At 52.0% G+C, this 18,256-nt stretch overlaps 1 protein-coding gene across 1 annotated transcript in view; it reads right to left on the bottom strand.

Moving 5' to 3' along the window:
* The window catches only part of PCSK6 (proprotein convertase subtilisin/kexin type 6), a 90,665-nt gene that overhangs the window by 55,804 nt on the left and 16,605 nt on the right, over positions 1-18,256 (bottom strand). The window contains exon 2 of the mRNA XM_056124360.1: positions 550-654. Within this exon, the coding sequence (XP_055980335.1) occupies positions 550-654 (105 nt within the window). The remainder of the gene's footprint in view (positions 1-549; positions 655-18,256) is intronic.

Raw genomic sequence — 18,256 nt, 5'->3', positions numbered from 1 at the left:
CTTGATCCAGGGCTATGGTTCAGTGGGCTATGGTTCAGTGGGCTGTGATTCAGTGGGCGGTGGTTCAGTGGGCTATGGTTCAGTGGTAGAACATGTGTTTTCGCATGCATGAGGCCCTGGGTTTTGTTCCACCACAAAAGTTACTAATAATAGAATTTGTGTTCTCAAGTGTGATGGGAGACTCAAATATTTGGAGCATATGTATGGTCTGACTGGTCACTACCGTTTGTCTATCTGACGCAAAAGAGGTGGAAAATCAAGAATCAAGCACGGCAGGAAAGTCCTGACTCCTTCAGTGCCACAGACCCAGACACGAAGCAAAACAGAGTGTTGGCTTCAGGAATTGTTCTTTTTGGCAGTGCTCAGGGATTACTCCTGTCACAGTGTTCCAGGATGGCTCCTGGCAGGTCTGGGGAATCAGAAGGGGTCCCAGGGATCAAACCTGGATTGGCCGCATGCAAAACAGAAGCCCTGTCTGTTGCTCTGTCACTCTGGCCCCATGACCGTTGACTTCAGAAACTCTCCCGGGCCCAGAGTGGCCATGAGTACCTTGGGGTCCATTCTCAGGAATGTGTGTGGGCCTCGGCTACTCAGAGTTGACCTCTTAAAGGTTTTGCTGTGATAAAAGTGGTAGTAGTCTTCCAGGTTCCCGATCTGCAAAACAAGAAGCAGGCTGTATCATCAGTTCACTCCCAAATTCTCCACCTTGCCCCCTGCTCCCCAATCGCCCCCTTTCCCAAGAGCCATTTGCTCCTATAGGACATTTCCTCAAGGCTATCATTCTGCACGGCAGCTGTGATGGCTAGTCAGACTTTAGGAATGGGAGGATAAACCATCCTTTTGGGATAAACAACGCAAGTTGCCAACTGTCGTTTGGTCCCCAGCACCGCTGGAAGCAACCCCGAACTGGGGACAGCTCCCGAGCATCATCACATTTTGCCCCCAACATCCCCCAATTAACAAAAATTTTAAAATAAATAAATAAATAAATAAATAGGTAGTATTCCCAAAGAAGCACCCAGGTGACCGAAACTTGGGATGAGTTTACATCCTTTCAAGTCCAGGAAATCCTGGCCAAGTGTTGTCAGCATGGATTAATATTCATTTCGAGTCAGCCCTCCCTGCTCATACAGCTCGGTGAGTGTCTAGCTAGGTCTGCACCGAACTGTTCATTTATAAACAAACTTCATCTTTTCCACCCCTAGGGTAAACTGAAATATCTAAGAATGAACATTCGTTCTCGCGCGAGCCAAGGACAACACATGGACCCATCTGCTGGCGGGTTGGGAAAGGTCAGACGGGAACATCACAGCCCACTGCTCCCCCCGCAGCCCCCAAACGGGTGTCCCAGTTTTCTGCCAGTGGCCGTTTGTCAGAAGAGGCTCGGGCTTGAGAAGCTGATGGAGGCGGCCTTCACCATGGGCCAGTCCTCCCGGGAGCCCTGACTGGGCGTCGCTGCTGCTGACCCTGGCGTCGGGACACAGTCCTCGGAGGACGGGCTTCCTGTAAAGCAGGTGCTGGGAGGGAGCCACTTGGCCACCATCTTGGAAGTAGAGTTTGTCAGTGAGGACAGACCTAATGTTGCAGAGGACTTGCAAAGTTGCCCTGGAACTGGACCATGCAACTTGCTTTTCCCTCGTTGGATGGACAAAAGGGTAAATGGATGATGAACTATCCTTTGGAGCTGTGATGTGGGGTCACCAGGAGTCCTGGCCTGCAATCAGGAAGATTGATTCCATCCTTGTCCACTGTTTCCACACCCATGACTGCTCTGTTTTTTTTTTCTTCTTTTTTCTTTTAAATTTTGGAATTTTGGGGCCACCCCTGGCAATTTTCAGGGCTTACTCCTGGCTCAGTACTCAGGAATTAGTCCTGGTTGTGCTTCAGAGACCATATGGGTGCTGGAGATAGAACCTGGATCGGCTGCGTGCAAGGCCAGTGCCTTACCTGTTGTACTGTCACTTGGGCCCCTGGTTGCACTGTCTTGGGAGGGGATATTCGCTTCCTCTGAATAAGGAATCTGGACTCCTTATGAGAACAATGATGTTGGAGATGTTGAAGCAGGACTTGGGGCTCCCCAGTTCACTACCCCATTAGCTGCCCCAGCTATGAACTGTCATTAAAACCGGACCCCCAACTGGAGCAGACAGGGCCAGGCAGAGAGCTGGAGGGATATGAAGCCCTGAGGGACCATGGCCAGGTTCTTGCCCAAGCATATAGATGCAGGTGGTACGTATGGTGTGAGCCTGCCAGCCCCTTGCTGCCCCACCCTGCCTCTCACTGAAACTCACCTACAGCCTACCTCCCTCCCTTTCCTAGGTTTAACAGATTCCTCTCTGTCCCTGAATTAAGAACCTCATTTCTCCTTAAACTTGTCCCAGGGTGCTCCTGTCATGTAGAAACAGGTCAGCAGGCACTGAAGGCATGATGAATGGGGGAGAGGCCAAGTTCAGTGCCTGAACAAACCAGTGTTCTACCCCCGGAGGAGCCCCTTCTCCAGGGTCCATCTAAAACTCTAGGGCTGGAGAGACAGTACAGCAGGTAAGGTGCTTGCCGACCCAGGTTAGACCCTGACATCCCATATGGTTCCCCAAGCCCTGCTGGGCGTGATCCCGGAGTGCAAAGCCAGGAATAACTCCTGAGTACCTCCAGGTATGGCCCCAAATCCCCAAATAAGTAAAGAAATACAATTCTGTGGGTCTCCACCCACCTTGAGGTCTTCATGAAAAAAAGCTGAGAGAATGAGTTTGGCCTATTTCTCCCTCATAGCCCAGAGTCAGGCTGACAATAGCTGGGTAGCTATCATCAGTGGACAAAACATTTGCCTGATACTGGAATCGCCAAGGGGTAAGGGAAAGAGGGAAGGAGGAAAGGTGGTTTTAGACTCATGGGAGAGGACCCAGGAGCATGTCCAGAGCCCAGTGGACAGAGACTCTGCAGGATGCCCCAGCTCCTTGGTTCTTGATATGAACTGACATGATGCTCAGATGTGGAGCTCTGATAACCGCCGCCCCTCCCCCCCCCCCCGCCCAAAGCTGCGGACTGGGCTGCGTGAAAAAGATACTGAGTCCAAGCAAGAGCTGGCATACGGTGACCCACAGACCAGACCTGGCCCACCTTTTGTTTGTTCTGTTATTTTCTTTTTTAAAAGTCTGGTCAAATAGGCTCGACTCAAACCGTTTCTCAGAGCAAGACTTGGTGCCACAATGCACCTTTCTCTGTCCCCAAACAGAACTACCCCGATTAAACATGGATACCCTCAAGTCCCCCCACCCCCACCCAGCTCCGGAAACCACACTTTCACTTCCTGAGTCTCTGAATTTGACACCTGAGAGGATTCACATAAGTGGAATCTTACAGTAGATCCATCTGCGTTGAGGGAAACTAGCTCATCCTTAAACTACTTTCTTTCCAGGGCTGAGAAATACTCCACTGTGTGGCATATGAGCATCCCTCTGTCAACTGACACTTGCTTCCACCTTTTTGCTGGTGTGAAGAGTACTGTTGGGACTGTATAGTGTCAGATTCTTTGCATTCTTTGGGGCTCTGTGTCCACTTCCCATTTGTGTCAATAAAGCTTGACAGGGACTGTCCACTTCCTGTTTGTGTCAATAAAGACTTAGTGAGACACAGTCACACTCACTCACTGTGAGTTGAGTGGTTGGTCGTCACAAAGACACTCTGGCCCACAAGCTACACTTGTTATGTTATTAGGTGGACTAGATAGAGTGTGTCTGGACAGTTGACTAGTTGCATGGATGAGTAGAACCTCCTAGTCCCTGGGCTGATGGACGCCAATTAGAAGTAGAGGTGCCACTGACACCCAGTCCCGAGTGGTTACTGATCACTGAGCCTGTCTCACATGGCCCTTGAGAATTCTTTCCTCATACCTTCCCTCATACTGTCCCTCTGCCGGATGCAGTCCTGCCCATAGAGCTCAGCAACAGTCAGAAGTAGCAGGTCGACTCCATGGGCCAAAGGTCGGGACAGGTCTACCTGTTAGGGCAGGAGCAGGAGGCCTGGCCACATCACCTCAGCAGAATGACAGGTGTCTGTCCCACAGTTACTGCCTGCTTTTCCGATATCCCCTCCCTCTCCAATGTCAGGTCCCTCCTGCCGGTCGGCTTTCCACAGCAATGACCAACCGCAGTTCTGCTCCTTCCAATGTGGGGGATTGAGGGTGAGTGGGGCAGGCTGGGGGTCCTCAGGACCAGCTCTGGAGACTCCAGGGACTGCTCCCACCCCCCACGATGACTCAGATTCGGAGAGTGGGGAAGGGGAAGCACAGGAGGGACCCATTGCACAGATGGGAAGATGGGGGCATCTGAAGCTCAATCAGGGACTCTTCTTTGTATTTTTGTTTTGAGGCCACACCCATCAATGCTCAGGGGTTCTGCACTCAGAAATTACTCCCGGGGTGTTTGGGGAACCATACAGGGTGCCAGGGATTGAACTTGTGTTGTCTGCATACAAAGCATGCTTCCTCCCTGATGTACTATCTCTCTTGCCACTGGAGGGCTCCTGGTTCTAAACCAACAACATTGCTGGCAACACTGAACCCCCAAATGCATCCAGACACCAAAGAGGGGGTCAGATTATCATGGGTCCTCTGGTCTGGCTGGGTAGAAGAGAACTGGGAATGACACGAATGGATGGGAAGTGGGGCTTGGCCTAGCGGTCTGTGAAATGCATGGTCATCTTCTAAGGAAGAAACCATCTTCTGTTCATTCGACATCTGCCTTCGGATGCCAAGTCGGGGCTCACCAGAGCCCCACAGAGGCCATCCTGGGCTGCTGTGTGTGGCCAGGGCCTGGGTACAGGCTCTCTGAGCACAAGATGCGCCTCAGCGGAAGAGCACTTGGCTTGCACATGAGATGATTACGGGTATGATTCCCAGAAGTGCCAAGGAGATGAAACGAAATGACCAGGGAGATGGCTCAAAGGGTTGAGTGCAGGCTTTGCACGAAGGAGCCCAGGTTCCATCCCTAGCATTTCAGGGTTCCCCGAACGTTCCCCACCCCCAACCTCACACCTCCTCAAGTGGCCTCATCCCCATGACCAAAGCGCTGGTCTTGGGCTAGAGCCTCTTCTCTCTTGCTGGCTTTGTCAGGAGAAGTGGGGGTTCCCACTTGCCCTCTGAGTCCTGCTCAGCCCTGAGCCCTTCCGTTCCTCACCTGTTCCCCGCCAACAACTCTGATCCTGGCGCGGTGTTGTGGTTGCCACGGATTAACGTCACAACATAAAACATCAATATGCTCCTTCTTGGCCCCTTGTTGGCTCTTCCCACCATGCGTCCACAGGAGTCGGGCACAGGACACATACCATCTGCTGCCTGGGAGGGTGTGGGTGTCTTGGCTCTCACACACACACACACACACACACACACACATGTCCATAGGCACACACATTATTACGTGGCTCATCATTAGAACATCATGGGAGACCTCGCTGGATATTCTCAGTCAGATCCCGGGAAGAAATAAAACCTCAGAGGGTCAGTGAGAAGCCAAGTTTCTGTGCAATGGGCTCTTGAGCCTGAAGAAAACATCTATTTTTTGGGGGGGGGTAACACCTGGTGTTACACAGGGGCTACTCCTGGCTCTGCACTCAGGAATTACCCCTGGTGGTGCTCAGGGGACCATATGGGATGCTGGGAATCGAACCCGGGTCGGCCGCGTGCAAGGCAAATGCCCTACCCACTGTGCTATTGCTCCAGCCCCAGAAAACATCTATTAAGGGGTGGAAAGGCGCTTATCTTGCATTTGACTGATCCTAGGCACTGCATCCAGTCCCCAGAGCACCACCAGGTATAATCCCTGAGCACTGCTGGGTGGGACCCCCACCAACCTTCCAATTCATAAAATAAAATAAGATAGACTAAATCATGGGCTAGAGCGATAGCACAGCAGTAGGGCGTTTGCCTTGCACGCAGCCAACATGGCTGACCCGAGTTCGATTCCTCTGCCCCTCTCGGAGAGCCCCAGCAAGCTACCGAGAGTATCTCACCCGCACGGCAGAGCCTGGCAAGCTCCCCGTGACGTATTCGATATGCCAAACACAGTAACAACAAAGTCTCCAATGGAGACGTTACTGGGCCCGCTCGAGCAAATCGATGATCAACGGGAGGGCCTTTACCTTTACCTTTTAGGCTAAATCACATAAATGGAGCTTGCATTTTTGTCCAAGTGCAATGGAAGTGATTGTCCTCTTTCCTGCTTTTTATCAGCCTAATAGCCTACATTAGGTCAGACTTCTTCGTCAAGACTCTGAACAAATGGTTTGAGGCTCTTCGTGTTCCTGGAGTGAGCAGACGCCATTGGGCTACACTAGCACGCAACAGGGATGAATGGAGATGTTACTGGCACCCGCTCGAGCAAATCGATGAGTAACGGGACGTCAAGTGATCAAGTGATCAATAGTCTATTTGGAAAGAAAACTAAAAAAAGCCAATAGTCGAAAGACAGTAAAATGGCCAAAACTCTCACGTTCACCTCAAGAAGCATGAGAGCTCGTTTCTTTGTGATTTTATTAACCGTGGAAGCTTCCAGTCTGTAGCTCCCGTGCTGGTATGGAGTATTTCTCAGCACGTGTCACTTCCCTGGTGTGCCATGATTAGTTCCATAATTAACTTCATCTGCAGTTTTTAAAATGTGAGTTTGCACTTCAAAAACACCCTGATGCCCATTTCTGAATAAGAAAGGGGGAAAAAGATCCAGAGCAGAAATACAGCAGGGGTAGGGCACTTGCTTTGCATATGGCCAACCTGGGTTGGAGCCTCTGAGCCTGCCAGGGGTGACCCTTGAGCACAGAGTCAGGAGTCACCCCTGAGCACTGCTGAAAAACAAGAGAAACAAAAACAAAAGAAAAAAAGAGAACAGAAAATCATATACGGGCAGACAGTATAAATGGAGATAAACTTCCGTCCTGCCTCTCCTCTCAGTCACTGTGATGCCCAATTTTTATGGGGTGCTCCCTGCTCACGAAGAAGGGACGAGATGCTTTCTGAGCGCCTCCTCCTCATTCCAGGGGGCAAGGGAGGAGTTTAATTTTATTGCAAAGTTTCTACAAGAGGCTGAATTGATCTGGGTTCGATCCTGGCATCCCATATCATCTCCCATGCTCCGCCAGGAGCAATCCCTGAGGACAGAACCAGGAGTAAACTGAGCACTGCCAGGTGTGGCCCCCAAACAAAGCAAAACAAACAAGCGGAAAAAAAAAAAAGATTCCTGTACCTGCCTGTGAGCTTGCTCTTATGACCCACTTCATGTTGTAGAGCGGGGACTGCAGCCGGAAGTGGCTGAGGAACATATTCAAGGTTGCATTTTAGCAAAAAAGCACAATGAGGGCCTGGGGGGGGGGGGGGGGACAGTCCAAAGGGGCAGGATGCGTGCCTGACCCACTTGAGGCCCTGAGTCCGGTCCCCAGCACTGCCTTGTCCAGGAGCCACTCAGCCAAGCCGGCAGAGGGCAGGCTCTCTGCAGGAAGCTGACCTGCCCTGTGTCTGTGGCCATACCCCCGCGATACTGCCACAGCCAATGCAGACATCTGTGGGGTCACCTACCCTGGCCACTCTCACGGCCCCCTGTGCCCTGAATCTGCCCCTCTTCCTGGGCAGAAGCATCATCTGCCTGCGAACCCTCCACATGCCCCCTCAGAATTGGTTCTCAAGGGTGGCTGTACCCACTGCCCTCCCACCAGAGGATGGAGGGGGTACCTGGGAGGCTTGGCCTGCACGAGACACCCCCACCAGTCTGGGACAGCTTAGCTCCCCTCTTTACCTTCTAGACGCCAGCAGTCAGGGCCCTGATGCCACTCACCATTTCAGATAAGTCAGCTGCCCATTCAGTTCTGTCTGTTTGGGGGGCCACACCCAACAATGCTCAGGGGTCAATCCTGGCTCTTTGCTCAGGGGCCACTCCTGCCGGTGCTCAGGGTACAGGCGGGATGCCAGTGATCAAACCTGGGTCAGCCACATGCCAGGCAAGAGCCCCACCTGATGCAGAACATTCCAGCACACATACTCCCACCCGGACTCGGGTTTGAGCCATCACCTTGGAGGCCACAACCTCCAGGAAGCCCTCCTGGACTCGCCAGGTCCTAATCTGCCCACACCTGGATCTCATTGCGCAGGCTTTCTCCCTCCACAGCTGGTAGGTGTGGAGTCAAGCCGATTCCCTGATCAGACCAGCTGTGCAAATCCCAATCCTCCCGCTCCCGGGGTGTGGGGCCAGCAGGGCAGTAGGACACACTAGCCAGCTGGCCCCGTGATCTTCACGCAGGTCCCGGGAGGGCCTTGGGGGTGTCGGCCACTTGCAGAGCTGAACAGGAAAGGGACAGAAGCCAGGGGCAGGGGGCATTTCCAGGACAGCCCTTCTCCTGCCACCTGTTTTCCCCGTAACTGCAGGAGGAGCAGATGTGGGGCCCCTGGCTGCCCGGTGGGGAGGAAGTGGTCGCCGCTCCTCACGTCCTGAGGAAAGGCGAGGCCCCTTTCACTCATTATGCTGATTCACAGCCAAATGACCGGCCCGCCGGCCAAGCTGACCTCAGTGGAGTGATCGTCCGTCCAAAGGTCCGCCCGCCCATGGACGTGACCTCAGCCCCAGGTGCTGTGCCGAAAGCCCTCAAGTCAGCAAATTAGGTTTTCAGGGTGTGGGGGTTGGTTGGCTCCATGCCTCCTTGGATCTGGCCACAAGAATTATCACCCCCACCCCCACCCCCCAGGGACTGGATGGACAGTGACATCCGGCCTCGGGGACAGCTGATAAGCAACCTTAAATTGTCACAATTCAAGGTCTCAGAAAGAAATGGGCAGCGTTGAGACCCAGGAAGGGAAAAATTAAAAAGAAGCTTTTTTATCATTCCCAAGCCCGCCCTTGGCTGGAAACAGATGTTCCGATCTGGGTCCACTCACAGCTGAAGCAAGCCGGTCCTCTGCTCAGCCGGCAGAGGCCTTGGCACGGTCGGGAGCGGCTAGATTTAAAAGTGACGGGTGCCTGAATCGGGGTATAGAATGTCATTGATCCCAGGTGGTCGGCGGCAGGAAAACATAATAACTGGGACCTGTAACACCCCCGGATTCTGCTGCCTCCCGCCCAGGATAAGGTTATAAATAGAGACGGCGACCAGGACTATATTTAGTCAGCGCTGGGTTACCTGGGATTTTTAATGAAGGAAGTCCAGGAAGGGAGAATGAGCCGCTTTGTAGTTATTTTGTAAAGTGTTAGGAAAACACACACACACACAACCAACCCCCGCTTCCCATTTCTGTCACATCTACACAGAGTCACTTTCTGTTACTGTAATAATTATGATGCTGACCCCAGTCTAGAGAGTTGCGCAATTTCCAGTCTCCTCAAATTGCCTTTTCTGCAAGCACCCACCCAGAGCAGGCGATGAAGTGGCTCTGCTTCCTACAAACTCCTGCAAAGACATCCCTATGGAGCCCACCTCAGTTTCTCTCCCCTGAATCAGCCTTTGCAGGATGGGGTTAACTTCTAGACCTGGTCTTCACCCTAGGCTTGTGGCACCCGAAATCCTCATCTGAGATGATCATTAGTTTGGGGGACTTCACTTGGAATGACTTAGTGGATTTTTTTGGGGCGGGGGGAGGGCTGCATTTGGGCCACACCTGGTGGTATTTAGGGGGTAGTCCCAGTTCTGTTCTCAGGAGTGTCCCCTTGTGGTGTTCAAGGGATCCCCTGTGGTGCCAGGGATAGACTCAGGGTTAGCTGCATGCAAGGCAAGGGCCTTCCCTCCTGTACTATCTCTCCTGTCCTCACTTCTTTTTTTTTCTCTTTTGGGACTACGCAGCAATGCACAGGGGTTACTCCTGGCTCTGCACTCAGGAATTACTCCTAGAGGTGCTCAGGGGATCATATGGGATGCTGGGAATCGAACCTGGGTCAGCGGCATGCAAGGCAAATGCTCTGCCTGCTGTGCTATCGCTCCAGCCCCTCCTGTCCCCACTTCTATAACCAAAATGAACTGTTTCACCAGACTCCTCTTCCTAAGCCCCCTTCTTCATTAAATTTTTGCTTCATTTTGATGGATAATCAAACATCAGATTCCTTCTTGGGAAAAGTGTAGTCCTAACGCCACACATGGCATAGAGCTGGTCTCTCGGGAGAGGAAGACTGAGGGAGATGCAGAGAGGATGAGGAAGGTATCCATGTTGGGGAAAGTGTCCTGGGGGAGTGAAGCTCATTCTGGGTCTACACAGGGAGGAGGTATAAACCCTTTGTCCACAGGACACTGATCAAATAGGTGACAGCCTCACGATAATGGCTGCCAGGTTTCTCAACCCTAGAGAAGAAGGGGAAAGGAGAAGGCAGCTATGGGGTTGGATTGGAACTGAATTCCATGTGAATTGAGATTTCAATAGAGGCAGGAAAGCAAGTAAAACAATAGGTGGGTGGGTGGATGGATGGGTGGGTGTGTGAATGGATGGTTGGATGGATGGATGGTTGGATGGATGGATGGATGGTTGGATTATTAGATGGATGATTGGATGGTTGGATGATTGGTTGGAGGTATAGTTGGATGGATGGATGGATGGAGGATGCATGGATGATTGGGTGATTGGATGGATGAATGGATGGATGGTTGATGGATGGTTGGTTGATGGATGGTTGGATGATTGGTTGGATGGATGGATGGATGGATGGATGGTTGGATGCATGGGTGGGTGGGTATATGGTTGGATGGGCAGGTAGATGATTGGATGGATGGATGGGTGGGTAGATGGATAGACAGGTGGAATGGTGGATGCTCTGTGAGATGCATGGATAGATGATGAACATATAGGTACTCAGACAGATGGAAGGATGAAATAAGTGGGTGTATATAAGGGCAGATAGATGGTTGGTTAGATGGATGGATGGAAAATAGGCTGTATAGATGGATAGGTAGATGTATGGATAGAAAGATGGACAGAGAGGCATTCACGGACAGATGGATGATGGATAGATAGGTGTAGAGATGATGGATAGATTCATGGTTGGATTAAAAGATGACTGGTTGGATAGATAGGTAGATAAATGAATGGATGGATAGATAGATAACAGATGGATGAACAGACGGACAGATGAGTGGGTTGATGGATGGATGAACAGATGGATGATGAGTGGATGGGTAGATGGATGAACAGGTAAACATATTTGTAAGTGTATGTGTGCATCTATGCATGTATGTTCAGCTTACAAATAGACCGGGTATAGGAACAGAAATAGCCCAACTGCATTGAATTAACACAAAACCCATATCTCAGCTTCTAAATACCATTTTCCATTAAAAGGAAACAGGACAGATCCCAGGGGGAGGGCAAGGGAAGCGTGAGAGAAGCCACCACAGCACTGTTGAGTGGAAAGTGACAGAGACAGAAACAGGCCACAGAGACAGACTGAAGGGCACCAGGCGCCAAATACCAGGCCACGTGGACACTTAGCATAACCACCCTGGCAGGAAACTGCGTCCAGAGGCTTGGCGGATAATAAATCCAAAGTGTCGTTGGGTGGGATGGCCTTCAGGGCTCCCAGAAGCTGGGAACACAGGAAACCAACAGTGCAAACCCAAACAAAGCAACGATCCCCATAACTCCCATGATCAGAAACAGGGCCAACATGGGGTCAGATGCCACCTGGCGTAACCTCTGGGAAGAAGCTCGACATCCCGGGGAGCAAGCAGCAGGCACGTCCAGATGGAAGGGCAGCTCCCCCGAAAAGCTGGCTTGACCCTGGCAAGTTCAGGTCAAGAGGATACTGAGGATTAGATCAGACTGGGGGAGATTTAGGGCCGAGCTGGGGGCCAGGATGGGCGAGGGGAAGAAAAATGAGAAAACCGAGCCTGCCCTCCCAGGAATTGGTAATAAAAGCACCAGCATCCTCGCTTTTAGGCATTGCAATTAATTTCTCTTAATGTTGCAAAAAAAAAGTCTTGGTAATGTGATGACTGAGTTTTGGGGGTATCCCCTGACCTTTTGTGCCCAGGGAGGGTAACTTTGCTCCTTGTGCACAAGTCCAGATTCCCCTAAAGAACCCCAGTGGCTGAGGACTGCAGAAGTCAGGGCGTGCCGCTCTGGTCACAAACCTGACCGAATCCTCAGCACCATAGCTGGGTTCCTGGGCACAGAGCCAGGAGTTGCTCCAGAGCACCTCTGGGTGTGGCTCATCTTCACCTCCTCTCAGAAGTCCTAGTAGTAGATGAGAGAGTCTGAGTACCTGGGTTTGTTCCCCAGCACCCTCAGGTAGGGCCCTACTGGCCCCCAACCATCAGGTCTGCCCACAAGCTGAGCAGTGCCAGGCGTGACTCTCAGAGCCCAAAACACCACCAGAGACTCTTCCCGAAATAAAGAAAGGAGGGACCTTTTCTTGTTCTTTTTGATGTGTGCCAAAGCCAGGCAGCCAGGCTTGGAGACATGTGCAGCCTTGTTGATGGTTACCCCTTTGGCACAACAGAGCAACTGCAAGTGAGAGAATATGAGAGAGAGACAGACAGACAGAGACAGAGACAGAGAGGGAGGGAGGAAGAGAGAGAGAGAGAGAGAGAGAGAGAGAGAGAGAGAGAGAGAGAGAGAAAGAGAGAGAGTGCAAGGCAAACAGGAAGGGTCTGACCAGACTGCAGCACTTCCAAGCCGGCAGAGGAAGGACACGCAGAGGAAGGACAGGACGTTCCGGGCACCAGCCACAATGGTCTCGAGGTCTGCGTGCTTGCAGACTGTCAGGGGGCCAAGTTTTACGAAGATCTGATTTTAGAGCGTGAATGGTTATTATTGTTGTTGGAGCGATAGCACAGCGGGTAGGGCATTCGCCTTACAAGCAGCCAACATGGCCGACCAGAGTTCGATTCCTCCGCCCCTCTCAGAGAGCCCGGCAAGCTACCGAGAGTATTCGATATGCCAGACACAGTAACAACAAAGTCTCCAATGGAGACGTTACTGGGCCCGCTCGAGCAAATCGATGATCAGCGGGAGGGCCTTTACCTTTACCTTTGTTGTTATTGTTGTTGTTGGGGAGAAATCTTGGAATTTCACACACAAAAAAGATGAAATCTTCCTAGAAAGATAATGATGGTTCCTTGGAAGGCATCGTCCCCCACAAGGCTGTGGACCAGACCGCTGGCCTCAGCTTGACTTCTGTCCTGATGTCATGGTGCTCTGAGCCCATCGTTTGTCCTTGTTGGGCCTCCAGTTTTTCTTGGTGCTTCATAAGGAAATCAAAATGTTCCACTAAGAAAATCAGAGAGTGAGCAAGAGAGCAAGCAAGAAAGTAAGCAAGAGGGAGCGAGAGTGAATGAGAACAAGAGCAGATCCCAGAGTGGACAGTCACAGGCAGAGAGTAAACCGCTGACTGCCCAAGAGGGGGCTCACAGCACAGAGCTCTAGGGGACAAGCAAACAGGGCTGAAGACGGTGGGGGAGGGGGCGGGATGGCTGCCCTGTGGTCACTTGGAGGGCTGGAGAACATGGACGAGGTCATGAGTGTCTCAAGTTAGTGAAAAGAGCCCTCCCTATTCTGCCCCTGCTGCTGGAGGGCGGTCATTCCTCGTGTGGTGGAGAGGGGAGCTGAGTTCCTCGGCCAGTGGCCAGTGGCGGGCACAGAGGACAGGCCTCATGCTGTCAGGACGAGCCACGCCTGCCTGCAGGTGCTCCCCCTTGCAGGGGTTCCCCTCAGGGAAATCCAGAGCATGGCGGGCAGCGGGGGCAGGGCCACTGCCTTGGCTGTCCTCGATCATGACCTGAACTCGCCTGGCCCCTGAGTCATCCTGCAGCCTCCTGCTTCCTTTCGGGGGGGCTGCAGATACCCTGCAGCCACTCCCAACAGTTCTTGGCCAACGGAACCAAATGCTTCAATCCTCAGGGCCTGCACCGTGGTACTGCTCAGGCCCGGCAGTGCTCAGGGAGCCTCGCTCACGCCAGGCAGGCCCCCACCTCCCGGGACTCCTCTACCCGAGCTGAGCTAGGCTGGGTCTGCCTGACTGAGGCATACTCCTGTTTTGTGTCAGTTCGAGTCTGGCCCCTGTAGCACATCGGAACCCAGAGGGTGGACCAGATGTGAATGTCATAGTCTACCAGGAGGAAGGCACTGGGGCAGCGGCACCCGCAACCCACTCGAGGGACACCCCATCAGGGCTGCCAGGTGGAGGCTAGTCTGTGGTTTGAGGGGGGTGGCAGGATTCTCGGGGAACCCTTGCTGCGGGCGGGACAGCCTGTGTTTGCCCCTCCCAAGCCTCACTTCCTATGTCCCAGGGCAAAGTGGAACCAGCCTCCCTGCTTTCACGCACCCCGAAGGGCTCCCGAACAGCCAACAGGAAGCATGCAGAACCTCCCACTGTGCGATTTCCAGGGGGCAGTGATCGTTCGGAGGGAAACCTGGGGTGGGGGGGAGCAGAGTGCTAGGACGGTGGGGAGGGTACTGGCCTTGCACATGGCTGACCCAGATTCAATCCCTGGAATCTCAGAGGGTCCCCTGAGCCCTGCCAGGAGTGATCCCTGAGCACAGAGCTGGGAGTCAGCCCTGAGCACCGCCGGGTGTTGCCCCTAAACAAGAAAACAAACAAACCCCACAGAGACTCTAGCTCTGCTCCAGGGCCAGCCATGGACACCAACACTGACCGGCTGTCTGAGCAGGCTCTGATCGCACGTGTGACCCCTCTGAGAGCTTGTCCATGCCCGAACCCGGCTGTCTCACTACGCCCGAGCAGCTCTGCCTGCTCTGACTCCTATTCTGACATTGCTTCCCTGGGCCAAAACACGAACTGCTACGGGTCCTTCCACCTCTGCCCTGCAGCCCCTTCCCCAGAGGCTCCACTGCGGTGACCCGGTCCCCTCATTCCACTGGAACACGTGTCGGTTTCTCTCCGACCAGGACGCATGGAGGAAGGATCAAAGAAAGGGACGAGAAGTGAGTTGGTTTCTGGGACCACAGCCAGTCCTGCACTGGTCCTTGGCAACCTCTACAATTAAGAAAAAACGAGGGGCCAGGGAGAGGGTGCAAAGGGCAGGGTGTAGGCTTTCCACATGTGGAAGCCCCAGGTTCGACCCCCAGTACCTCACATTCACCGAGCACTACACCCCGGAGTACTGGCAGGTGCAAAGCCCCCAAAATAAGTGGGTGAGGGCTGAGGAGACAGTTCAAGGGGCAAGCATGCGGGCTTTGCATGGAGGAGGCATGGGTTAAATCCTTGGCACGTTATAATCCCCCGAACGTCACCAGAGCAGTGCTTCAGCAGGGGCCCCTGAGCATCCCTGGGTGTGCCCCCCACTGCCAATCCCCCCCAAAGAAAAGGAAAGAAAAAAGGAAAAAAAACTTGGTGAGAGAAAACATCACAATGGGAATTTGAAAGTACTCTGGAGGGAATGAATGAGAATATTACATCATTAGAAGCGTGTGTCAGTGTCCAGTGAGCTTAGAAGCAGGAATGCTGAGGGGTATGAGACTGTCCAAGACGTGAAGAATAAACCAAAGAGAGGAAAAACAAATTTAGGAGCAGAACTCTGTCAGGGGAAAGATAAACACAGAGTATAGGGAACGAACAAAGGCCAGCTCGGCCCTCCAGATGACTAGCAGGTTGACCCGCCCACGGAGCCAGGGTCCAGGGTCGGCAAGGAAACAAAAGGCAGTGAATGAACTGGAGCGTCTGCGGCCCAAAACCTCCAGGGAAGAACCGATAATAAGGAAACATGCAGATGATACTGAGCTGAGAACACAAACAATGGGATGGGAACCTTGGAGAACGATAATGCGTGGAAGCAATGGGAAAAGACAAATTTACAGGACTAGGCTTTCCATGGAAGAAATGGAAACACTAGTTAAACCCATTTCCTCGTTCTTTCACACAGGACAAGACCACACAGCTGCACAGGCACATTCAGAATCAGTGAGGGAAGGTGTGGGTCATCCTGGCCTCTAGACACTCTCAGATAATGCAAGAGAGTCCAGTTTGACGAGGGTCAGAATGTCTGGACTATTTGTTTGCTTGTTTTGGGGTCACCAGGGCAGTACTCAGGACTTACTCCTGGCTCTGCACTCAGAGATTACTCCTGACAGTGCTCGGGGGTCCTATAGGATAACAGGGATAACAGGCAAGTGTCTTACCTTCTGTGCTATCATTCTGGCCCACAGGCTACCTTTACTATTAAAACTGAACATGGGGGCTGGAGAGATTGTACATCAGATAAGACACTTGCCTTGCATGCAGCCAACCTGGTTTTAATTACCAGCATCCCATATGGTCCCCTGAGCACAACCAGGAGTGACTATGTACCTCAGAGACAGAAGTAAGCCCTGGGCACAGTGGGGTATGCCCCCACCCCCCCAAAAATAAAACTGAACATGGACAGTAGAAGGAAGAGCTGAGATCTACATTACTTACAAATACAGAAGCAAAAATGTCTTGCTCAAGTATCAGAAAACCAGCTTCAAGATGAAGAAAAAAAATTTCACAGAGCTGGAGCTATAGGACAGTGGGGAAAGCGCTTGTTGTGCATGCGGCCAACCCAGATTTGATTCCCCCAGAGGGTCCCCTGAGCCCCACCAGAAGTGATCCCTCAGTGCAGAGCCAAGAGCACCACTGGGTGTGGGCCTCAAATCATAAAAGCAACCAAACAAATAAATAATTCCACCATGGTCAAGCTGTAATTATTCTAGAAAGTATTTATTGACATTAGAAATTCAATAGATCTGGCTGATAGTACAACGGGGAGGCCATACGCCCCCCCACCCCCAGCACCACCAGAAGTGATTCTTGAGTGCAGAGCCAGGAATAAGCCCTGAGCATCACTGGGCGTGACCCAAAAAGTGAAAGGAAGGAAGGAAGGAAGGAAAGAAGGAAGGAAGGAAAGAAGGAAGGAAGGAAGGAAGGAAGGAAGGAAGGAAGGAAGGAAATAGATGTAATTCCATATCTGACAGGTTCTAGGAGTCACAGGAGAAAATTCAAGCAACATGGAAAGCCCTTGTTCTTGGTGTATTTGGGTTGGAGAGAAGCTCAGAGGGCTAGAGAGCATGCCTGCATATGCCTTGCACATACTTGCACATGCCTTGCAAATCCCTGCACATGCCTGCACATTCCTGCACATGAGAGGCCTGGGTTTGATCCTCTGCTCCTCCTAGTCCCTGGTAACGACACGTGAGCTCCCAAATGGGAGCTGACTCAGCGTGCAGCCAGCGAGGCCCAGAAACAAACATTAAAATCTACACGACAAAGACTATTAGCAAGTGAGACTAGAACTTTGTTATCCTGCTAAAATTTTCTACCCCATCCAAAATCATATATATGTATATAATATTTAACAAATATCAATCTTAATAGAGAAACCCTGGTAATACTGCACTTTTAAACCACAAATGAGAGACAGTGTGAGGGCTAACACCTTGCAAGCAGCCAACCCCAACTCAACCCGGAGCACTGTACCAGTCCCCTAAACGCTGCTAGGAGGGCCCCCCCAAAAATACATAAAGAACAAGAGCACAAGAGAGGGGGAGAATGAGAAGGGGTGAGGCATGTGCCCTGCATGAGACCGACCTGGGTCTCATTCCTGGTCAAACGTGAACTGTAACTGATAAACCATTAAAAGTAAAGTAAGTAAAGTAAAGGCCCTCCCGTTGATCGTCGATTTGCTCGAGCGGGCCCAGTAACGTCTCCATTGGAGACTTTGTTGTTACTGTGTTTGGCATATCGAATACATCACGGGGAGCTTGCCAGGCTCTGCCCTGCGTTAAAAAAAGAATAAAAAAAAAACCAATAGGTAAAGTTATGTCAAAGTGAGCTAAGCATGCACTTGGCATGCAGGAAGCTGAGTATGACCTGTTGGGCGTGACGCCCCAGGACACCAATCATGGAATCCCTGAGCGCCAGCAGGCATGTCCCCCTCCCACACCAAAAAAAAAAAAAATACGTAAAAGTTAACTCACCAGTTTAGCCAGAAGTTACAGACAGAACTTAAATAACTTGCCAAGTGGGAAAAGCTACTTCCCACACTAGTCACGAGCAGAGAATCGGTTTCGAGCATCTACACAGCCAGCCCTATCGAGTCTAGGCACTCACCCAGGAGGAGCCGGGACAGTGAGGGGGCCTGGCTGTCGGCTCGCCCAAGGCAAGCACAGGCTGTTCTTAGCAGCAGCGTTTTCTAAGAAAAATCCCCCCAGTGCACTGCCAGGCACACGGAGAGAGGCGTTGCACTGGGCTGGCCAGTGGCTGCTGCGTCTCTGGGCCCACCGGGGCAGCTGCACTACAGAATTGTGGGGCTAAGGCTGGGTGCCAAG

The sequence above is a fragment of the Sorex fumeus genome, unplaced genomic scaffold (assembly GCF_029834395.1).
Source record: "Sorex fumeus unplaced genomic scaffold, SorFum_2.1 ptg000051l, whole genome shotgun sequence".
Classification (NCBI taxonomy): domain Eukaryota; kingdom Metazoa; phylum Chordata; class Mammalia; order Eulipotyphla; family Soricidae; genus Sorex; species Sorex fumeus.
The sequence above is the reverse complement of the archived record's forward strand: the minus strand, read 5'-3'. Positions and strand labels throughout refer to the sequence as shown.